A 21,444-nucleotide genomic window follows, 5' to 3' on the forward strand; every position below is an offset into this window, starting at 1 on the left:
GGAGACTGAGGCGGAAGAATCGCTTGAACCCGGGAGGCGAAGGTTGCAGTGAGCCGAGATTGCACCACTGTACTCCAGCCCGGGTGATAGAGCGAGACTGTGTCTCAAAGGAAAAAAAAAAAAAAAAGAAAAACACGGGGAACCGAGCTCAGGTCACACGCTGTGGCTTCTTGGTGTTGGCTCTAGCACCACGGACAGCTCCCGGGGCCTTGGTGGACTGGGGAGGAGCTGTGGCTCTTTAAATGCCAGTCTGGGCAGGCCTGTCTGTCCAGAATACGCCGTCCTCCCTCTTTTTTATTCATCTAACTCCACTCACTCCTCAGGGGTCTCACTCATACAGTCACCATCCCTGTGCCCCACCAGGAAACCTCCCCAAGGGTCCCCCAACCTGCACCACTCCAAAGATGTCTCTAGATGGGCCCAGACTCTTGTCCACCTGTTTCTCTCAACTGAATGGGAATTCTTTTGTTTTGTTTTGTTTTGTTTTTTGAGATAGAGTCTCACTCTGTCACCCCACCTGGAGTGCTGTGGCTTGATCTGGGCTCACTGCAACCTCCACCTATCGGGTTCAAGCGATTCTCCTGCCTCAGTCTCTCAAGTAGCTGGAATTACAGGTGCCCACCACCACGTCCGACCAAGTTTTGTATTTTTAGTAGAGACGGGGTTTCAGCATGTTGTCCAGGCTGGTCTCAAACTCCCAATGTCAAGTTATCCTTGGCCTCCCAAAATGCTGGGATTACAGGTGTGAGTGGCCTCCCAAAGTGCTGGGATTACCTGCCTGGCCTCAACTGAATGGGCATTCTAAGAGAATTCCCAATCCTGCACACAAAAACAGCATGAATTAACTGTCTTAGGGAAGCTGCGCCTTTGCCGGCCGTGAGCTGAGAAGAAGCAGATACCTCAGAGGGAGGGCGCACAGGCGGGTGATGACAAGAGGGGCCACAGCCGCAGCCCCGCGCAGGGGAGCCCATCACTAACTCCGCACCCCACCCATGCACAAAAGAGGTGGCAGGCACTTGCAACCTTCCTCAGAGACAGAATCCACCCCTAGCAGCATCCTCTTCCACCGATGCTCTGGAGGCCTGGGGAGCCTGAGAGATGCCCGCTGCACCCGGGCAGGGCTTGCTTTGTTTGCCAGCAAGCAGAGGACCACGAGTAATGGGAATTACTCATATCTTGTGCCCAGTGCCCAGCACAGGGACTAACCGAATCCACCCCTCAGTTAACACAAGTGTCTCTTACAAGACCTCTGCTTTCTCCAGCCAGGAGATGTGAAGCCCAGCTGTGTGTCGAAGTCTCTGGAGTCTCTGTTTCCCCATCTGGGCTTTCTGCCTCTGCTGTGGGCAGGTTGCCTTCATGCCTTGGAGGGGTGCAGACCCCCATGCAGTGGGTGAGGCTAACAGCCTAGGTGGGGTGTCATTGAATGTCATGGAGGGAGCCAGCCTTCATGCACTCTGCCTGCGTTTCCTGAACAGCTTTGCACCAGGAGTTGCTACTTTGTGCGGAGAATGTGCGATGAATAAGACCAACTGAGCCTCTGCTCTTCGAAAATGTATATTCTGGCCGGGCGCGGTGGCTCACGCCTGTAATCCCAACCGTTTGGGAGGCCGAGGTGGGCAGATCACCTGAGGTCAGGAGTTCAAGACCAGCCTGGCAAACATGGTGAAACCCCGTGTCTGCTAAAAATACAAAAATTAGCCAGGCGTGGTGGTGTGCACCTGTAATCCCAGCTACTTTGGAGGCTGAGGCAGGAGAATCACTTGAACCTGGGAGTCGGAGGTTGCAGTGAGCCAAGGTCGCACCACTGTACTCCAGCCTGGGCAATAGAGCGAAACAAACACATAAACAGCTTTTCTTGTGCCCCAGCACTGTGTTTAATGCTGTCTATGCATTATCTCATAACGTGAAAAAGCCATAGCGGCTCCATTTCACAGATGAGGAAAACTGAGACCCGCAGGTAAGATCATTCACATCCCCTGGTCCACCAGCTGGAGAGTGGCTGGGCTAGAGTTTAAACTCACTTCCAGTCTGACTGCAGGGCCTGCACGCTCCACCCTACCATCTTCACTGTGTCCTTGAATTCCTCCAGGGTGAGGTCACACCGGTGCACAACTGCAGGGGGCGCCGTTCCCACAGCAGCCTTGCAGAGCGAGTGTGCCTGATAAACTTCTGCCTCCCCTGCACCCAGCCCTGTTTAGGGCATGAGGCTCCATCCACTGTAAATGACCATCTAATAGACCCACAACATGGTGACCTGGGCACAGTCCTTCCTTCCTTCCTTCCTTCCTTCCTTCCTTCCTTCCTTCCTTCCTTCCTTCCTTCCTTCCTTTCCTTCCTTCCTTCCTTCCTTCCTTCCTTCCTTCCTTCCTTCCTTCCTTCCTTTCCTTTCTCTTTCTTTCTTTCTCTCTTTCTTTTTTTTTTTTTTTCTTTTTTTTTTTTGAGACAGAGTCTCCCTCTGCCTCCCAGGCTGGAGTGCAGTGGCACCATCTCGGCTCACTGCAACCTCCGCCTCCCGGGTTCAAGCGATTCTCCTGCCTCAGCCTCCCGAGTAGCTGGAATTACAGGCGTCCGCCACCACGCCCGGCTAATTTTTATCTTTTTAGTAGAGACGGGGCTTCATCACGTTGGCCAGTCTGGTATCGAACTCCTGTCCTCAGGTGATCCTCCCTCCTCGGCCTCCCAAAGTGCTGGGATTACAGACGTGAGCCATGGCACCCGGCCTGGGGACAGTCATTTCTTTGCCTGCACAGACTTTTTGGGGGGATGCCACCCCTCACCCCTGCTCCCTTTGCAAGGAGAAGTGCCAAGAGGACCTTCCTCAGCCCTCCCCACCCCCGTTCTCTAAGGAATGAGGCCATCTCGCCATTTATTTATTTATTTGTCTGTTGTTTTGTTTTTAAATCTGTGATGCGCCATCAGAAAATGATTTCTGCCTCTGCCCCTGGCGTGGCTTTCGGAGATGCTTGTCTGTCAGCCAATGGAGAGGACCGGATTCTGGCAGGGGGCTGTGCCTTTCGGTCAGGCCGCCACCCCCCACCCCCTCCTCCCTGCACACAAAAGCAGCATAAATTAACTGTCTTCGGGAAGCCGAGCCTCTGCCAGCCGTGAGCTGGGAAGAAGCAGCTACCTCCGAGGCAGGGCGCGCAGGCGGGTGGCGATGAGAGCGGGCGCAGCCGCAGCCCCGCGAGGGGGAGCCCACCGCTAACCCTGCACCCCACCCACCCCTGCACAAAAGAGCTGGCGGGCGCTGGCCACGTCGCCCTGGGTGACCTTCCTCGGATGCAGAAGCCGTCCCTGCGAGCATCCTCTTCCTCCCAGGCTCTGAAGGCCTGGGGAGCGTGAGCGATGCCCAGCTGCACCCGGGCAGGGCTCGCCTTTGTTTGCCAGTAAGGAGGAGAGGCTGTCTCAGCTGCAGAGGTGAGTGCGCGCATCTCCCCTTCGCCCAGGATAAACCGTCTCCCTGGAAGGTTTATCCGGCAGCCTTTTGCCGCCTCTAAATCCCTTTCCAGCAGATGGGGCGGGTGGGAGCAGAGAGCCACGGTCTTGTGACTCCGTGAAGGCCCTCACATCCGTGTTCCCGGTAGCAGGGGAAACCGTTCCCCGAGCTGCGCCCGGCAACACAGTTTACCTTCCGCGCGCACCGTTCCCCTGGAAGGCAGATAAGTGCACCATTTTCAGGACACGCTGAGAGCTTGGGCGGATGAAAACCTCGGCTTCTCTCTGGGACGCTGAAATAGACCCATCCTAGCCCCGTGTATTTCCTATTTATAACGCTGGGAAGGCCACCAGCTGCCGATTTGGGGAAAAAAAAAAAATTAAGTATGTCGATAAAGGCTTGCCTGTGGGGTGGGGAGGAAGGGGGTGGCTTATGGTTTAAGACCCAGATGCCTCCTCCTTATCGGAACTCATTTGTGATTTGCTAATAATCAGACCTCAGGGCTCAAATGAGCGCTTCACTCTGGTTCCTTGATGTCACTGTCTTCTTTTGGCCGTCCCCAAATGCGAAGCCAGGATCTGAGTGCAGGAGCGTCCGGGGCCCACTGAGGACCCACCACACCCCATCCTTAGAAGACTGTGGAGTCAACGCCTGTGGCTGCAGCTGGCAGGGGGTGGGGGTCGGGGGCGGGGCTGGGGGAAGTGTTCCTGGGGGCTGAGGTCACACCCAGCTCTGTATAAGGAAGGCAGAGGCGAAGACCCGCTTCCTCCGGAAAGCAAACGCGTTTCTACTGCCGAGGAGAACTTACCGTCGCGGGAAGGGCCTGGCTGGCAGCTGCCACCCCCGCCCCTCACCCCATAGCATCCAGGAGGGATTTTTTTTTTTTTTTTTTTCCATGCTGCGTGTTACTGTCCCTCCTCCAAGAATGAATGACGACATTGAGGACAGAGAATCGAGTGAGAAACGCTCACCCTGTACGGGGGAGGGTCTAGTTTTAGCCGTCCCCTCCCCCACTTCCTCATCTGACTGAGGCTGCCTCTGGGTCCTTCCTTGGTAATCCACCGTCCCCGATGTAAAGCCGATATCTAAGGCTGGGGGGCTGCAGGTAACCTACTCCGCAGAGAGGCAGTCAGGACGCCATGCGAGTTGGGGGCCTTAGATGCTTTATGTATTTGTTTTTTTGAGACAGGGTCTTGCTATCTTGCCCCGGCTGGTCTTGACCTCCTGTGCGCAAGCGATCCTCCCGAAGTGCTGGGATTACACGTGTGAGCCACTGCCCCCAGCCAGATGCTTTATTTATTTATTTATTTATTTGAAATAGGGTCTCTGTTGCTTAGGCTGGAATGCAGCAACACGATCAAAGCTCACTGCAGCCTCGACCTCCTGGGCTCAAGCAGTCCTCTCACCTCAACCTCCTGAATAGCTAGGACCTCAGGCACCAGGCACCCAGCACCATGTTTGGTTTTTGTATTATTATTATTTTTTTTAGAGATGGAGTCTTGCTATGTTGCCCAGGCTGGTCTTGACCATCTGGGCTGAAGCGATCCTCCTATCTTAGCCTCCTAAAGTGCTGGGGATTACAGGTGTGAGCCACTGCACCAGCCAGATGCCTTATTTTATTTTATTGTTTGAAATAGAACCTTGCTCTGTTGCTCAGGCTGGAATGTGGCAGCACGATCAAAGCTCACTGCAGCCTTGACCTCCTGGGCTCAAGCAGTCCTCTCACCTCAGCCTCCTGAATAGCTAGGAGCTCAGGCACCAGGCACCCAGCACCATGTTTGGTTAATTTTTGTATTTTTTTTTTTTTAGAGATGGGGTTTTGCTATGTTGCCCAGGCTGGTCTTGACCTTCTGGGCTCAAGCAATCCCCCTATCTCAGCCTCCCAAAGTGCTGGAGATTACAGGTGTGAGCCACTGCACCCGCCAGATGCCTTATATTTTATTTTATTATTTTATTTTTTGAAATAGAACTTCACTCTGTTGCTCAGGCTGGAATGCAGTGGCATGATCATACCTCACTGCAGCCTCGACCTCCTGGGCTCCAGCAATCCTCCCACCTCAGCCTCCTGAATAGCTGGGACCTCAGGCACCCACCATCATGCTTGGTTAGTTTTTGTAAATTTTTGGAGAGATGAGGTCTTGCTATGTTGCCCAGGCTGGTCTTGAACCCCTGATCTCAAGCGATCTGCCCAAAGTGCTGAGATTCCAGGCATGCACCACTGCACCCAGCCCCCAGATTATTTAAAAAGTGGATCTAGCGGCCAGGCGCAATGGCTCACGCCTGTAATCCCAGCACTTTGGGAGGCAGGCGGATCACTAGGTCAGGAGTTCGAGACCTGCCTGGCCAATATAGCGAAATCCCGCCTCTACTAAAAATACAAAAATTAGCTGGGCATGGTGGCGCGCACCTGTAGTCCCAGCTACTCAGGAGGCGGAGGTTGCAGTGAGCCGAGATCGCACCACTGCACTCCAGCCTGGGTGACAGAGCGACTCCGTCTCAAAAAAAAAAAAAAAAAAAAGTGTATCTTGCTACTCAGGAACTTTTGAGAGGACACACGGAGGTAATGGAGTGTACCATGCTCTGTAATGACTGCCGGACACGGACCTGAAATCCTTTTGCAAACACGGGAATGCACACAGAAATGACTATTGCCTTTAAGACGAGATTTCTCCACCTTGGATCTATGGATATTTGGGGCCCAGTCATTCTTGGTCATGGGAGGCCATCCTGGGCACTGTAGGGTACTGAGCAGCACCCCTGGCGTGCCCCAGGGGGCACTCCTTTCCCTCAGTTGTGAGAAAAGTGCCTCTAGATGATGCCAAGTGTCCCCTTGCAGGAGGGGTGGCAGAATTGCCCACAGGTGCAAAGCACTGGTTTCAAAGCACAAAACAGATGGGGTTGGTTGAGTCATAAAATGCCGGTATGTTATATCCAAAAGGTATCATAGAGGTCATCTCTAATTCAACTCTTGTTCACAGAAGGGGAAACTGAGACCCAGAGAGGGAGATGGTCTGAGAGTCCATCATGCCCCAGAGCAGACCAGAACTCAGTCTCACCTGGCAGCTCTGATCCTGGCCCCCACCTAGACTGCTTCCCCCTGCCCACTGAGCTCCTTAGAACAAGAAAAACAAAGCTGGTGTGGGGGGTGGGGTGGTGCAGTGGCTCACGCCTGTAATCCCAGTGCTTTGGGAGGCTGAGGTAGGAGGATCACCTGAGCCCATAAGTTCAAGACCAGCCTGGGTGACATAGCAAGATCAGAAAAATTAGCCAGACATGGTGGCACATGCCCATGGTCTCAGCTACTTGGGAGGCTAAGGCAGGAGGATCGCTTGATCACAGGAGTTGGAGGCTGTAGTGAGCCGGGATCACACCACTGCACTCCAGCCTTGGTGACAGAGCAAGACCCCATCTCTAAATAAATAAATAAATAAAGTGACATTTTGTGGTTAGTAAAGATGAGGGTCTCCTTTCTAAACCCAGTCTCTTTAAACACTGTCTTTGTGAGCCCTGGGATCAGAAGGTCACTTGGACTTGCTTGAGGGAGGACAGAGGGGCAGGACAGGTAGCCTGGTAGAGATGGCAGATAGTGATGGGTTAAGCCTACTGGATTCTCTTTGAACTTGGCATTCCCAGCAGGGCAGCTGAAGTATATCAGCCATTCACACTTTAGTATGAATGATGGTTTGGATTTCTTGCTTTCTAGTTGAGGTCCAAAGTACAAGAGGGAGGATAAGTCTATTTGGGTCATGGCTTACCCTGGAGAAGGTGGATTTCAGAGTTTCCAAGGGAGCAGGACTTGTATCCGAAGGCTCAGCCTCTCGCCCACGTTCAAACTCTGAACCCCACTGTGCATCCTAAGCTTTCTGTGCCTCCGTTTTCTCACCTGTAAAACAGGGGAACCTCATGGGACTGGGTGATGGTTCAATAAGAAGTGTTGGCCGGACGCAGTGGTTCACCCTTGTAATATCAGCGCTTTGGGAGGCCGAGGCAGGAGGATTGCTTGAGCCCAAGAGTTTGAGACCAGCCTGGGCAACATAGCAAGACCCAATCTCTTAAAAAATATTTTTAAAAATTGCCCAGGCATGGTGGTACACACCTGTGGTCATAGCCACTGGTGGGGGGGCTGAGGCAGGAGGATTGCTTAAGCCGGGGAGTTCAAGGCTGCCATGAGCTATGATTGTGCCCCTGCACTCCAGCCCAGGCAACAGAGCAAGATCATGTTTAAAAAAAAAAACAGGCCGGGCGCGGTGGCTCAAGCCTGTAATCCCAGCACTTTGGGAGGCCGAGACGGGCGGATCACGAGGTCAGGAGATCGAGACCATCCTGGCTGACACGGTGAAACCCCGTCTCTACTAAAAAAATACAAAAAAACTAACCGGGCGAGGTGGCGGGCGCCTGTAATCCCAGCTACTTGGGAGGCTGAGGCAGGAGAATGGCGTGAACCCGGGAGGCGGAGCTTGCAGTGAGCTGAGATCCGGCCACTGCACTCTAGCCTGGGCGGCAGAGCGAGACTCCGTCTCAAAAAAAAAAAAAAAAAAAACAAAGAGCCAGGCTCAGTGGCTCACCGCTGTAATCCCAGCACTTTGGGAGGCTGAGACGGGCAGACCACTTGAGCTCAGGAGTTTGAGACCAGCCTGGCCAACATAGTGAAACCCCGTCTCTATTAAAAATACAAAATTTAGCTGGGCATGATGGCTCACACCTGTGATCCCAGCACTTTGGGAGGCGAAGGCAGGAGGATCACCTGAGGACAGGAGTTCGAGACCAGCCTGGACAACATGGCGAAACCCTGTCTCTGCAAAAATACAAGAATTAATCAGGCATGGTAGCAGGTGCCTGTAATCCCAGCTACTTGGGAGGCTGAAGCGGGAGAATCACTTGAGCCCAGAAGGTGGAGGTTGCAATAAGCTGAGATTGCACCATTGCACTCCAGCCTGGGCAACAGAGCAAGACTCTGTCTCAAGAAGAAGGAGAAGGGAGGGAGAGGGGGAGGGGGGAAGAGCTGCATGGGCTAGGGCACTGTCATTAGGATTATTGTCCAGTAAAACCCATTCTTTTCAGGGGTCACCCCTGCTTCAAGCCGGTGCCTCTTTCCGGCTCCTATGGGGACCACAGAAGCCACGCTCCGGATGGAAAACGTGGATGTGAAGGAGGAATGGCAGGACGAAGACCTTCCCAGGTAGGACTTCCACACGCCTGAGCCAGCCGTCGGGGGAGCAGGTGTCTCTCCCAGGTGGGACGCAGGAGCCAGGCCGTCTCTAAGTGGGAACGGCCCGGGGCTGGCCTGGTTCCATCTCCGTGTCCTCATCTCCCGCACACTCTGGGAGGGCTGAGGCCCTGTGTGTGAGTGTTCTCTGTGGTTTCACAGTGGAGTAGTCCAGGCCAGGCACATAATGGGTATTTGCTCATTCATTTAAGATTCATTTCTGTCCTCCCTGCCCCAAGGCTCCAAAGGAGCCCCCACCTCTACACCATTTTAAGAGTTCTTAACATTCTGGCCGGGTGCAGTGGCTCATGCCTGTAATCCCAACACTTTGGGAAGCCGAGGCGGGTGGATCACTTGAGGTCAGGAGTTCGAGACCAGCCCAGCCAACATGGCAAAATCACGCCTCTACTAAAACTACAAAAATTAGCTGGGCATACCGGGAGTGGTGGCTCACGCCTGTAATCCTAGCACTTTGGGAGGCTGAGGTGGGAGGATCACAAGGTCAGGAGATTGAGACCATCCTGGCTAACACGTTGAAACCCCATCTCTACTAAAAATACACAAATTAGCCGGGCCTGGTGGTGGGCGTCTGTAGTCCCAGCTACTCCAGAGGCTGAGGTGGGAGAATGGTATGAACCCGGGAGGCGGAGCTTGCAGTGAGCTGAGATCTTGCCACTGCACTCCAGCCTGGGTGACAGAGTGAGACTCCATCTCTAAAAAAAAGAAAAAAAATTAGCTGGACATGGTGGCAGGCGCCTGTAATTCCAGGTCGAGGCAACATGGTGATTTATTAGCAGCTTTTAGGAGACACCTAACTCCCCTAACATGCTGAATTTTTTTTTTTTTTTTTTTTTTTTTTTTTTTTTTTGAGTCTCGCTCTGTCCCACAGGCTGGAGTGCAGTGGCACGATCTTAGATCACTGCAACCTCCGCCTCCTGGGTCCAAGTGATTTTCCTGCCTCATCCCCCCCGGGGAGCTGGGATTATAGGCGCCTGCCACCACGCCTGGCTGATTTTTGTATTTTTAGTGTAAATAAATAGTAGATACCGGGTTTCACCATTGTTGGCCAGGCTGGTCTCGGACTCCCAAAGTGCTGGGATTCCAGGTGAGAGCCACCAAGCCCGGCCCCTATGCTGAACGTTTTGCAGAGATAGCTTGTCTACACTCCGTTTCCCCACCACAAGGAGCCCCACAAGAGCACAGGTCTTTGTTTAGCTCACTGCTGTATCCCAACATAAGGATAGTGCCTGGCATACAGTCGGCGCTTAACAAATATTGGGTGACAGGTGCTGATCACTAATCAGAATAAGAAATCACAGGGGCTGGGTGCGGTGGCTCACGCCTATGATCCCAGCACTTGCAGAGGCTGAGGCTGGGGAAATGCTTGAGCTCAAGAGTTCGAAACCAGCCTGGGCAAGTTAGTGAGACCCCATTTCTACTAAAAAAAAAAAATAGCTGGGCATGGTGGTGTGCACCTGCAGTCTCAGCTACTTGGAAGGCTGAGGCAGGAGGATCACTTGAGCCCAGAAGGTGGAGGTTGCAGTGAGCCATGATTGCACCACTGCACTCCAGTTTGGGTGACAGAGCAAGACCCTGTCTCTATTTATTTATTATTTATTTGTTATTTTTTTTTGAGATGGAGTCTTGCTCTGTTGCCCAGGCTAGAGAGCAGTGGCGCGATCTCTGCTTGCTGCAAGCTCTGCCTCCCGGGTTCACGCCCTTCTCCTGCCTCAGCCTCCCAAGTAGCTGGGACTACAGGCACCCGCCACCACGCCCGACTAATTTTTTTGTATTTTTAGTATTTATTTCACAGTGTTAGCCAGAATGGTCTCGATCTCCTGACCTCGTGATCCACCCACCTCAGCCTCCCAAAGTGCTGGGATTACAGACGTGAGCCACCACGTCCAGCCGCCTATTTCTATCTAAAAAGAAAGAAAGAAAAAAAAAAAAAGGCCAGTCGCAGTGACTCAGGCCTGTAATCCTAGCACTTTGGAAGGCCGAGGTGGGCGGATCACAAGGTCAGGAGTTTGAGACCAGCCTGGCCAACATAGTGAAACCCTGTCTCTACTAAAAATAAAAAAATAATAAAAAATTAGCTGGGCATGATGGCAGGCGCCTGTAATCCCAGCTACTCAGGAGGCTGAGGCAGGAGAATCACTTGAACCCGGGAGGAGGAGGTTGCAGTGAGCCGAGATGTACCACTGCATTCCAGCCCAGGTGACAGTGCGAGACTCTGTCTCAAAAAAAAAACTACGTGGAAAGGAAGCTGTGCGAATTTGCTGTTGAGATGTGTGACTCCGATTTGCTGGCTAGAGATAGCCGCTCATCCCCCTTCCCTTTCAGAGCCAGGAATTCATCCATCCGCCAGACACAATGCCTGCGGGTCAGTTATAGAAACTACTGGGTGAGGTTCAGTCAAAAAAACCAGGTGTGTTCCGCCTGAAAAAGAGAATTTGAAAAGAATCTCCAGGCCGCCCACAGTGGCTCACGTCTGCAGTCCCAGCAGTTTGGGAGGCCGAGGCGGGCAAATCACTTGAGGTCAGGAGTTTGCGGCCAGCCTGGACAATATGGCGAAACCCCATCTCTACTAAAAATACAAAAATTAGTTGGGCGTGGTGGCAGGCACCTGTAATCCCAGCTACTCAGGAGGCTGAGGCAGGAGAACTGCTCGAACTCGGGAGGCGGAGGTTGCAGTGAGCCAAGATCGCACCACTGAACTCCAGCCTGGGTGACAGAGTGAGACTCTGACTCAAAATAAATAAATAAAATAAAATAAAATAAAAATAGTCAGGTATGCTGGTGTGCACCTGTAGTTCCAGCTTCTCAGGAGGCTGAGGCAGGAGGATTGTTTGGACCTGGGAGATTGCAGCAATGAGCTATGATCACACCACGGCACTGCAGCCTGGACAACAGAGCAAGACTGCATCTCTAAGAAAAATAATAAAAATTTTAAAATAATGTCATTTCAAGCAGCACAGCATAAACAAAGGCACATAAGCTTTGGGATCAGACACCCATGGTTCAAATCCCAATTCCCCAGCAAGTTTGCTCTGCCATCTGGGCTACCTCTTTGGGCGTCTCAGTGCCTCTGTTTTCTGATCTGTAAAATGGGACAATAATCTCCCGCACACCAGGTGGTTGTGGAATTTCGATGAAACAGCCGACATGGGCTGTGCAAATGACGAAGGCAGCACAAATAAATAATCATCTCCAGTGTTACTATTATTATTAGCTCCCTTTCCCCCTACTGATGTTTTTTTCTTTTTTTTTTTTTTTTTTTTTTTTGAGACAGAGTCTCACTCTGTCACCCAGGCTGGAGTGCAGTGTGCGATCTCAGCTCACTGCAACCTCCGCCTCCCGGGTTCAATTGATTCTCCTGCCTCAGCCTCCCAAGTAGCTGGATTACAGGCACCCGCCACCACGCCTAGCTCATTTTTGTATTTTTAGTAGAGACGAGGGCTCACCATGTTGGCCAGGCTGGTCTCGAACTCTCAACCTCAGGTGATCTGCCCACCTCAGCCTCTCAAAGTGCTGGGATTATAAGCATGAGCCATTAGGCCCAGCTCCACTGATAATTTTTTTGTTTGTTTGTTTTGAGACAGTCTTGCTCTGTCACCTAAGCTGGAGTGCAGTGGCACAATCTCGGCTCACTGCAACCTCCACCTCCCGGGTTCAAGCAATTCTCCCACCTCAGCCTCCCGAGTAGCTGGGATTACAGGCACCCACCACCACACCCAGCTATTTTTGTATTTTTGGTAGAGACGGAGTTTCAACATGTTGGCCAGGCTGGTCTCGAACTCGCAACCTCAAGTGATCTGCCTGCCTCGGTCTCCCAAAGTGCTGGGATTACAGGCGTGAGCCACCCCACCCGGCCTCTGCCGATAAGTTTAAAAGCTCTTGTCTCACCCAAGGCTTCTTGAGACAAAGACCGAGGCTGAGCGCAGCTGCAAATGTGAGCTGGAGGCCGTTCTGGAAGGGGTGAGGCCAGCGGGAGCGGGAGGAGGGAGTGCTTCTGGTGGATTTCTTACAGCTGCAAGGCTGCTGGCCCCCCCCCCCCCGCTGCAGCAGCTCTGCGTTTGCAGGACAGCGGCCTCGCTGTGCCAGCCTGGGCCCCACAAGCTACGCCTTTGCCAACAGGGCACTTCCTCCACGAGGCTCTGTCTTCCTCGTCTCCGGAGGGACTGAGTGCAGCTCCTCGGTGCAGGTCCAGCTGCGGCCACACATAACCACCTCTGTCTGCTGCAAAACAGCTCACAATTCTATTTCTTCCAGCCCAGCCATCCCCTCCCCTGGGGACTGCAGAAATGGTCTTTGTACTTCCCCTAAGGATGTCGGACAGAGCTCTGCATGGCCTCTGTCCTTCAAGCCCTTTTTTTTTTTTTTTTTTTTTTTTGAGACAGAGTCTCACTCCATCACCCAGGCTGGAGAGCAGTGGTGCAGTCTCGGCTCACTGCAACCTCCGCTTCCCGGTTTCAAGCAATTCTCATGCCTCAGCCTCCCAAGTAGCTGGGGTTACAGGTACGCACCACCACGCCTGACTCATTTTTGTATTTTCGTTAGAGACAAGGTTTCACCATGCTGGTCAGGCTGGTCTTGAACTCCTTACCTCAAGTGATTTGCCTGCCTCGGCCTCCCAAAGTGCTGGGATTACAAGTGTGAGCCACCGCGCCTGGCCTCCTTCTAGCATCTTCCTTCACTCTCACCCTTCTGCAGCCTGCTACGGAGCTAGCGCTGAAGGCAGTCCAGAGATTGCTTGCTGCCTCGATTTCTCCATTCATTCATTCTGATGCTATGCACTGACTGTATACCAGTCCCTTATAGCCTCACAACCCAATGCAAGGTGGCAGCTGGGTTCATGGTGCTTCTGACCAGGTCAGGGAGGGAAGGGGAGCTGTGATTCCTGGCTGCGAAGGGTGAGGGATGAGCCGGGGAAGGAGGTGGGGTGTAGGGGCCCCGCATTCCAAGCAGAGAGGACAGCATGTGCAAAGGCCCTGGGCTCAGTGGAAGCAGGTTGAGGGACTGAAGAAGGCTGTGTGGGGAAACTGAGGACTGGGGGAGGAGCTTGCCCAGGGCATCATAGCCGAGGAGTGTCAGGTGCAGTGTGAGTTGCCTCACAGCTCCCTCTGCTCTCTTCCCCTCACAACTGAGTGGCTGCCGGTTTTGTTTGCTTGCTCGTAACATTTTGTTTTTCGTTTTGGGTTTTTGGGGGGTTTTATTTGTTTATTTATTTGAGACAGAATCTCGCTGTAACGCCCAGGCTGGAGTGCAATGACGTGACCTCGGCTCGCTGCAACCTCCACTTTCCAGGTTCAAGCAATTCTCCTGCCTCAGCCTCCCAAGTAGCTGGGATTACAGGCGCCCACCACCATGCCCAGCTAATTTTTATATCTTTAGCAGAGATGGGGTTTCACCACATTGGTCAGGTTGGTCTCGAACTCCTGACTTCAAGTGATCCGCCCACCTCAGCTTCCCAAAGTGCTGTGATTACAGGTGTGAGTCACCATGCCTGGCTGCTTGTAACTTTTTTTTTTTTTTTGAGACGGAGACTCGCTCAGTTGCCCAGGCTAGGGTGCAGTGGCCGGATCTCAGCTCACTGCAAGCTCCGCCTCCCAGGTTCATGCCGTTCTCCTGCCTCAGCCTCCCATGTAGCTGGGACTACAGGCGCCCGCCACCGCGCCCAGCTAGTTTTTTGTATTTTTAGTAGAGACGGGGTTTCACCATGTTAGTCAGGATGGTCTCGATCTCCTGACCTCGTGATCCGCCCGTCTCGGCCTCCCAAAGTGCTGGGATTACAGGCTTGAGCCACCGCGCCCGGCCCTCCCTCCCTCCTTACCCTCCATCCTCCAACCACTCCCTCCTCCCCCACTGCTCTCTCTGCGCCAGGCATCCTGGGTCTGCTTTCTGATGTGCCCTTGAACTTGGCAAGCTTATTCCGGTCCCAGAGCCTGGAACTCTGCACTGCCTTCCATCTGGAGTGCTCTTGCCTGGTCTCTGCAGGATGCCAACGTCATGCTTAAAAGTCTACACTTAAAAGTCACTTCCAGACAGGCACAGTGGCTCACTCCTGTAATCCCAGTGCTTTGGGAGGCGGAGGCGGGAGGATCACTTGAGCCCAGGAATTCAAGACCAGCCTGCAAGACCCCATCTGCAGAAAAATATAAAAAGTATGTTTTTTATTATATTAGCTGGGTGGCCGGGCGCGGTGGCTCACACCTGTAATCCCAGCACTTTGGGAGGCCGAGGCGGGCGGATTACAAGGTCAGGAGATTGAGACCATCATAGCTAACACGGTGAAACCCCATCTCTCCTAAAAATACAAAAAGTCAGCCGGGCGTGGCGGCAGGCACCTGTAGTCCCAGCTACTTGGGAGGCTGAGGCAGGAGAATGGCGTGAACCCAGGGGGCGGAGCTTGCAGTGAGCCAAGATCATGCCACTGCACTCCAGCCTGGGCGACAGAGCAACTCCGTCTCAAAAAAATAAAATAAAATAAAAATTGCCGGGCGCGGTGGCTCACACCTGTAATCCCAGCACATTGGGAGGCTGAGACGGGCGGATCACGAGGTCAGGAGATTGAGACCATCCTGGCTAACAGAGTGAAACCCCGTCTCTACTAAAAAATAGAAAAAATTAGCCGGGTGTGGTGGCGGGCGCCTGTGGTCCCAGCTACTCCGGAGGCTGAGGCATAATGGTGTGAACCCGGGAGGCGGAGCTTGCAGTGAGCTGAGATCTGGCCACTGCACTCCAGCCTGGGCAACAGAGTTAGACTCCGTCTCAAAAAAAAAAAAAAATTAAAAATTGATCGTTTTAAAGCTCATGATTCAGTGGCAGAGTCCATTCATAATGTTCTGCAACCCCACATCTATCTAATTTGAAGACATTTTCATCACCGTGAGAGGAAATCCTACTCCGTTAAGTCAACCCCCATTTTCATCCCTCTCCCCCAACCCCTGGTGACCACATATCTACGTCCTGTGAAAATTTACGTGTTCTAAACATCTCTCTCTTTTTTTTTTCCTTTTCTTTTTTGAGCAGGGTGCCATTCTTTCACCTAGGTAGAGTGCAGTGGTACAATCATAGCTCACTGCAGCCTTGACCTCCCAAGTTTGAGCAATCCTCCTGCCTCAGCCTCCTGAGTACTTGGAACTAGACATATACCACCACACCCAGCTAATTGTTTTGTATTTTTAGTAGAGATGGGCTTTCGTCATGTTGCCCAGACTGGTCTCAAAGTCCTGGGCTCAAGGAACCTGCCCGCCTCAGCTTTTCAAAGTGCTGGGATTACAGGCATGAGCCACCACACCCAGCCAACATTTCATGTAACTGGAATCACACACTGTGTGGCCTTTTGTATCTGGCATCTCTCACTGAGCATGATGTCTTCAAGGTGCATCCATGCTGTGGTCTGTGTCAGAGCCTCGTTCCTTTTCAGGGCTAAATAGTATTCCATTGAATGGATATACCACATTTGTTGATTCAGTCAGCTGTTAATGGACTGGTTGTTTGTTTTTGAGATGGAGTCTCACTGTGTCCCCAGCCTGGAGTGTAGTGGTGCGATTTCGGCTCACTGCAAACTTCGCCTCCTGGGTTCAGGCGATTCTCTTACCTCAGCCTCCCAAGTAGCTAGGATTATAGGCATGTGCCACCACGTCCAGCTAATTTTTGTATTTTTAGTAGAGACAGGTTTCACCATGTTGGCCAGGATGATCTCGATCTCTTGACCTCATGATCTGCCCACCTCGGCCTCCCAAAGCGCTGGGATGACAGGCGTGAGCTACTGCGCCTGGCCGTCAATGGACTCTTGAATTGTTTCCACTTTTTGGTTTTTATGAATTATGCTCCTATGAACATTCAAGTATGAGTTTTCGTGTGAACAGATGTTTTCATTTCCTTTGGGAATCCGCTCCATTTTGATCTTTGCCATGAACAGGAGGAGGGTGACATCTGATTCCTCCTTTACCTCCAAGCCCCGTAGATGCACTGGAGACGCAGTGGTTACGCAAAAACATTTGATGAATGGAGAAAAGAGAGAGGGAGGAAAAGAGAGAGGGAAAAAAACATTTGATGCATGGGTGAATGGGCAAAAGAGAGGGAGGGAAAGGGAGAGGGAAAAAGCGTAAATAGGTTTATGCCCCAAAAAGGTTACCAGCTCGTGCCCTAAGTGGAACAGAAATGAGGGGAATAAATCTTTTTTTTTTTGAGACAGAGTCTCACTTTGTTGCCCAGGCTGGAGTGCGATGGCGCGATCTCGGCTCACTGCAACCTCCACCTCCAGGGTTCAAACGACTCTCGTGCCTTAGCCTCCCGAGTGGCTGAGACTGCAAGCACGCACCACCACGCCCAGATAATTTTTGTATTTTTTAGTAGAGACTGGGTTTCACCATTTTGGCCAGGCTGGTCTTGAACTCCTGACCTCAGGTGATCTGCCCGCCTCGGCCTCCCAAAGTGCCAGGATTACAGACATGAGCCACCACGCCCGGCCAATAAATCATTTTTTTAAAGGAAAGGAACACGCATTCCACCGCCCTTCCTGTCTAAACAGCTTGCCTTGCAGCTGAGCCAGGAATGTTGAGTTACAGAGATGAATTAAGCTGTAGCCTGGCTTCCCTGAGTCAGCACGCCCTGCCGCTAGGACCTCTGGCAGCTCCATGCAAAATGTTCTGCCCGGAATGGAATATTTCCCAGGGTAGCCAAAGAGCCAGAGCTCCTGGGTCAAACTCGGGCGGCAAGGGCTGTGGCTTCAAGAAGTGGTCCGGGGCCAGGTGCAGTGGCTCACCCCTATAATCCCAGCATTTCCGTCTCATAAAAAAAAAGAAAAAGTTGCAAAGTTAGTACAAGAATTCCTGCAGACTGGGCACCTGTTTTCTCCCATAATTAACATCTTATATTAGCTGTGTATATTTTATATTTGTCACAATTGATGAATCAATATTGATACGATTGGTTATTGATAACCAACACTGATCAATAACGATATTGATCAATGTTGGTTATTAGTTGCCAAAGTCCACGCTTTTTTAGATTTTCATAGTTTTTCCTAATGTCCTCTTTTGCTTTCTTCTTTTCTCTCGTTTTTTTTTTTTTTTTTTTTTTTTTTTTTTTTTTTTTAAGAGACAGGGTCTCACTCTGTCATCCAGGCTGGAGTGCAGTGGTGCGATCATACCTCACTGTAGCCTCCACCTCCCGGGCTGAAGCAGCCCTCCCACCTCAGCCTCCAGCGTAGCTGGGACTACAGGCACCACCATGTCCAGCTAATCTTTGTATTTTTTGTAGAGACGGAGTTTTGCCGTGTTGCCCAGGCTGGCCTACTGTCCTTTTCCTTCTGCCCCACAACCCCATCCAGGATCCCAGATGACATTTAGTTATCACATCTCCTGACACTCCTCTGGACTGTGGCGGTCTCCCTGTCTTTCTTGTTTTGATGCCCTTGATATTTTTCTTTGTTTGCTTGTTTGTTTTGAGACGTAATCTCGCTCTGTCACCCAGCCTGGAGTGCAGTGGCACGATCTCGGCTCACTGCAACCTCCGCCTCCTGGGTTCAAGCAATTCTCCTGCCTCAGCCTCCTGAGTAGCTGGGATTACAGGTGTCCTCCACCACACCTGGCTAATTTTTGTATTTTTAGTAGAGACGGGGTTTCACCATGTTGTCCAGGATGGTCTCGAACTCCTGAGCGCAAGTGATCCTCCCACCTCAGCCTCCCAAAGTGCTAGGATTACAGGCGTGAGTCACTGCGCCCGGCCCATCCTGTATTTTTTGGAATGACATCACTACACACAGCCTACAGAGAGTTATCCTTCATATTCTTCTTTTTTTTTCAGATGGGGTCTTGCTCTGTTGCCCAGGCTGGAGTGCAGTGGCACAATCTCAGCTCACTGCAAGCTCCACCTGCCGGGTTCACGCCATTCTCCTGCCTCAGCCTCCCGACTAGCTGGGACTACAGGCGCCCGCCACCTCGCCCGGCTAGTTTTTTGTATTTTTTTAGTAGAGACGGGGTTTCACCGTGTTAGCCAGGATGGTCTCGAACTCCTGACCTCGTGATCTGCCCGCCTCGGCCTCCCAAAGTGCTGGGATTACAAGCGTGAACCACCCACCGTGCCCAGCCTATCCCTCGTCTTCTTGAGGGCAGATCTGTACATAAACTATTTTCAATTCTTCTGCACAAGAAATGTGTCTCTTCTCCGCTGTTTATTTGTTCAGTGACTTATCTATATCCGTATGGACTCGTAGACATGTATTTCCTCTCTTGGGTGATATCAATATTGCATTATGTATTTGGTTGCACAAACTGGTTCACCATTGACACAGAGATCTCTTCTGGTTGACTCAGGTTTTTGTGGGGTTTTTTATTTATTTATTTTTAACACTTTTTGCTGCATTTGAGAGTCAACAGCTCATCAGAGACCAAATCTCGCAGGGTTGCCCTAGAGAGAATTCAACTTCTTAACATATTTCCAAGTTTTTGAAGTCATGTGCTCTCTGGGGAAAACCTTCATTCTCCTCAAGCCATCCAAAAATCTCCAAAAATCTTAATATTAATTTGATGATTAAAAGGAGCCCTGGCCGGGCGCGGTGGCTCAAGCCTGTAATCCCAGCACTTTGGGAGGCCGAGACGGGCGGATCACGAGGTCAGGAGATCGAGACCATCCTGGCGAACACGGTGAAACCCCGTCTCTACTAAAAAAATACAAAAAACTAGCCGGGCGAGGTGGTGGGCGCCTGTAGTCCCAGCTACACAGGAGGCTGAGGCAGGAGAATGGCGTAAACCCGGGAGGCAGAGCTTGCAGTGAGCTGAGATCCGGCCACTGCGCTCCAGCCCCGGCGACAGAGCGAGACTCCATCTCAAAAAAAAAAAAAAAAAAAAAAAGGAGCCCTTCAGCCCTGATGCATTATAATTTTCTTCCTCTGCTAAAGAAAAAACATGCTGGCCAGGCGCAGTGGCCATCACGCCTGTAATCCCAGCACTTTGAGGCCAAGGTGGGTGAATCACAAGGTCATGAGTTCGAGACCAGCTTGGCCAATATGGTGAAACTCCGTCCCTACTAAAAATACAAAAATTAGCCGGGCGTGGTGGCGGGCACCTGTAGTCCCAGCCACTTGGGAGGCTGAGGCAAAAGAATTGCTTGAACCCGGGAGACGGAGGTTGCAGTGAGCCGAGATTGCGCCATCGTACTCCATCCAGCCTGGGTGACACAGCGAGACTCTGTCTCAAAAAAAAAAAAAAAAAAAGAATGAACGAACAAAAAGAAAAAGAAAAAACGTGCTGCTTGTGGTGGCTCACGCCCGTAATCCCAGCACTTTGGGAGGCCAAGGTGGGAAGATGGCTTGAACCCAGGAGTTCAAGAGCAGCGTGGGAAACATAGCGAGATCCCATCTCTACAAAAAACTACAAAATTAGCTAGCCATGGTGGTGTGTGCCTGCAGTCCCAGCTACTCAGGAGGCTGAGGCAGGAGGATCTCTTGAGCATAGGAAGTTGAGGCTGTAGTGAGCCATGATCACGCTACTGCACTCCAGCCTGGGTGACAGAGTGAGGCTCTGTCTCCAAAAAAAATGTATATATTTAAGTCCAGTGATTCTCCAGAACTAACTGCGTTTTGCTTTTGTTTTTGTCTGACTTGCCTGGCTGGACCTGTCTGGGCGACTCCACTGTCCTCTGACTGAATCTCTGGTGCCCGGCGACTGATGCCCATTCCTGGATGGGTCCGTAGGCCACTCCCAGAAGAGACGGGGGTGGAATTGCTTGGCAGCCCAGTAGAAGACACATCCTGTAAGTTTCCACGTCCACAGAAGGGCAGAAATGGGCTCAGTGCTTCTGGGTTTCAGCCCTGCCTGGGGCTGTAACTGTAGAAATGTCACAGGCCACACCGTGGGCAGAATGTTCCGTCCTGGGGTCTACGGTGGAAGTGGCTGTGGTGGGTGAGAGACACAGTGGACAATGGCGCTGTCGTGAAGCCAGCACGCTGTGTTGCTGTGTGTCCCTGTGCTAGTCACTCAGCTTCTCTGTGCCTCCAATGCCTCATCTACTAAATGTAGGTAGTGAGCTTCTCGCAGAGGGGGCATGTAAGGATTAAATGAGGTGATGCCAAGCGCCCTGGAGGCACAAAGTCAGCACAGCCAAGGGCACCCTGGGAGGCTCTGCTATCCAGAGCTCTAAACATACACATTTTAAGGTATAATACATTATATTGGACCCAAATATACACATTTTTTAGGAGACCAGGTCATAACTCTGTCATCCAGGCTGGAGTGCAGTGGCGTGATCCTTCCTTTATTTATTTATTTATTTATTTATTTATTTATTTTTGAGATAGAGTTTCGCTCTGTCACCCAGGCTGGAGTGCAATGCTATGATCTCAGCTCACTGTAACCTCTGCCTCCTGGGCTCAAGTGATTCTCCTGCCTCAGCCTCCCAAGTAGCTGGGATTACAGGTGCCCACCACCACAACTGGCTAATTTTTGTATTTTTAGTAGAGACGGGGTTTCGTCATGTTGGCCAGGCTGGTCTCGAACTCCTGACCTCAGGTGATCCGCCCGCCTTGGCCTCCCAAAGTGCTGGGATTACAGGCGTGAGCCACCGCAGCCAGGCCAAAGTCAGGCTTTGAACTCATGTCTACCCAATGTCCAAGCATCCATCTTTAATCTCTGAGGCAAGTGCCCCGCCCCTGCCCACAGGACAGTGGTTATAACATTCACCCCGTCAGGATGATGCCTGCTTAATTCTGCCCGCCCCCAACAATGGCATGGACACAGAAGGGAGCCTACCCTCTCTTCCCCATTCCTGTATGATAAAACAGCTTCCACCAGGT

The 21,444-nt window shown here is 51.8% G+C and overlaps 1 protein-coding gene across 7 annotated transcripts in view; it reads left to right on the forward strand.

The window, feature by feature from the left end:
* ATCAY (ATCAY kinesin light chain interacting caytaxin) overlaps nt 1–21,444 on the forward strand; it is a 112,039-nt gene that overhangs the window by 68,425 nt on the left and 22,170 nt on the right. For 6 of the 7 annotated variants that reach the window (XR_013409586.1, XM_077979517.1, XM_015122484.3 and 3 more), the window contains exons 1-3: nt 3,094–3,417; nt 8,498–8,615; nt 20,347–20,405. Coding sequence is in view for 6 of the 7 variants with exons in the window: in XM_077979517.1 (XP_077835643.1) it covers nt 8,539–8,615; nt 20,347–20,405 (136 nt within the window). In the remaining variant the exon portion in view is untranslated. Of the gene's footprint in view, nt 1–3,093; nt 3,418–8,497; nt 8,616–20,346; nt 20,406–21,444 lie in introns of those variants that run through there. The other variant, XM_077979519.1, reaches the window with a different exon arrangement.

This window comes from Macaca mulatta, chromosome 19, assembly GCF_049350105.2.
Source record: "Macaca mulatta isolate MMU2019108-1 chromosome 19, T2T-MMU8v2.0, whole genome shotgun sequence".
NCBI classification, from domain to species: domain Eukaryota; kingdom Metazoa; phylum Chordata; class Mammalia; order Primates; family Cercopithecidae; genus Macaca; species Macaca mulatta.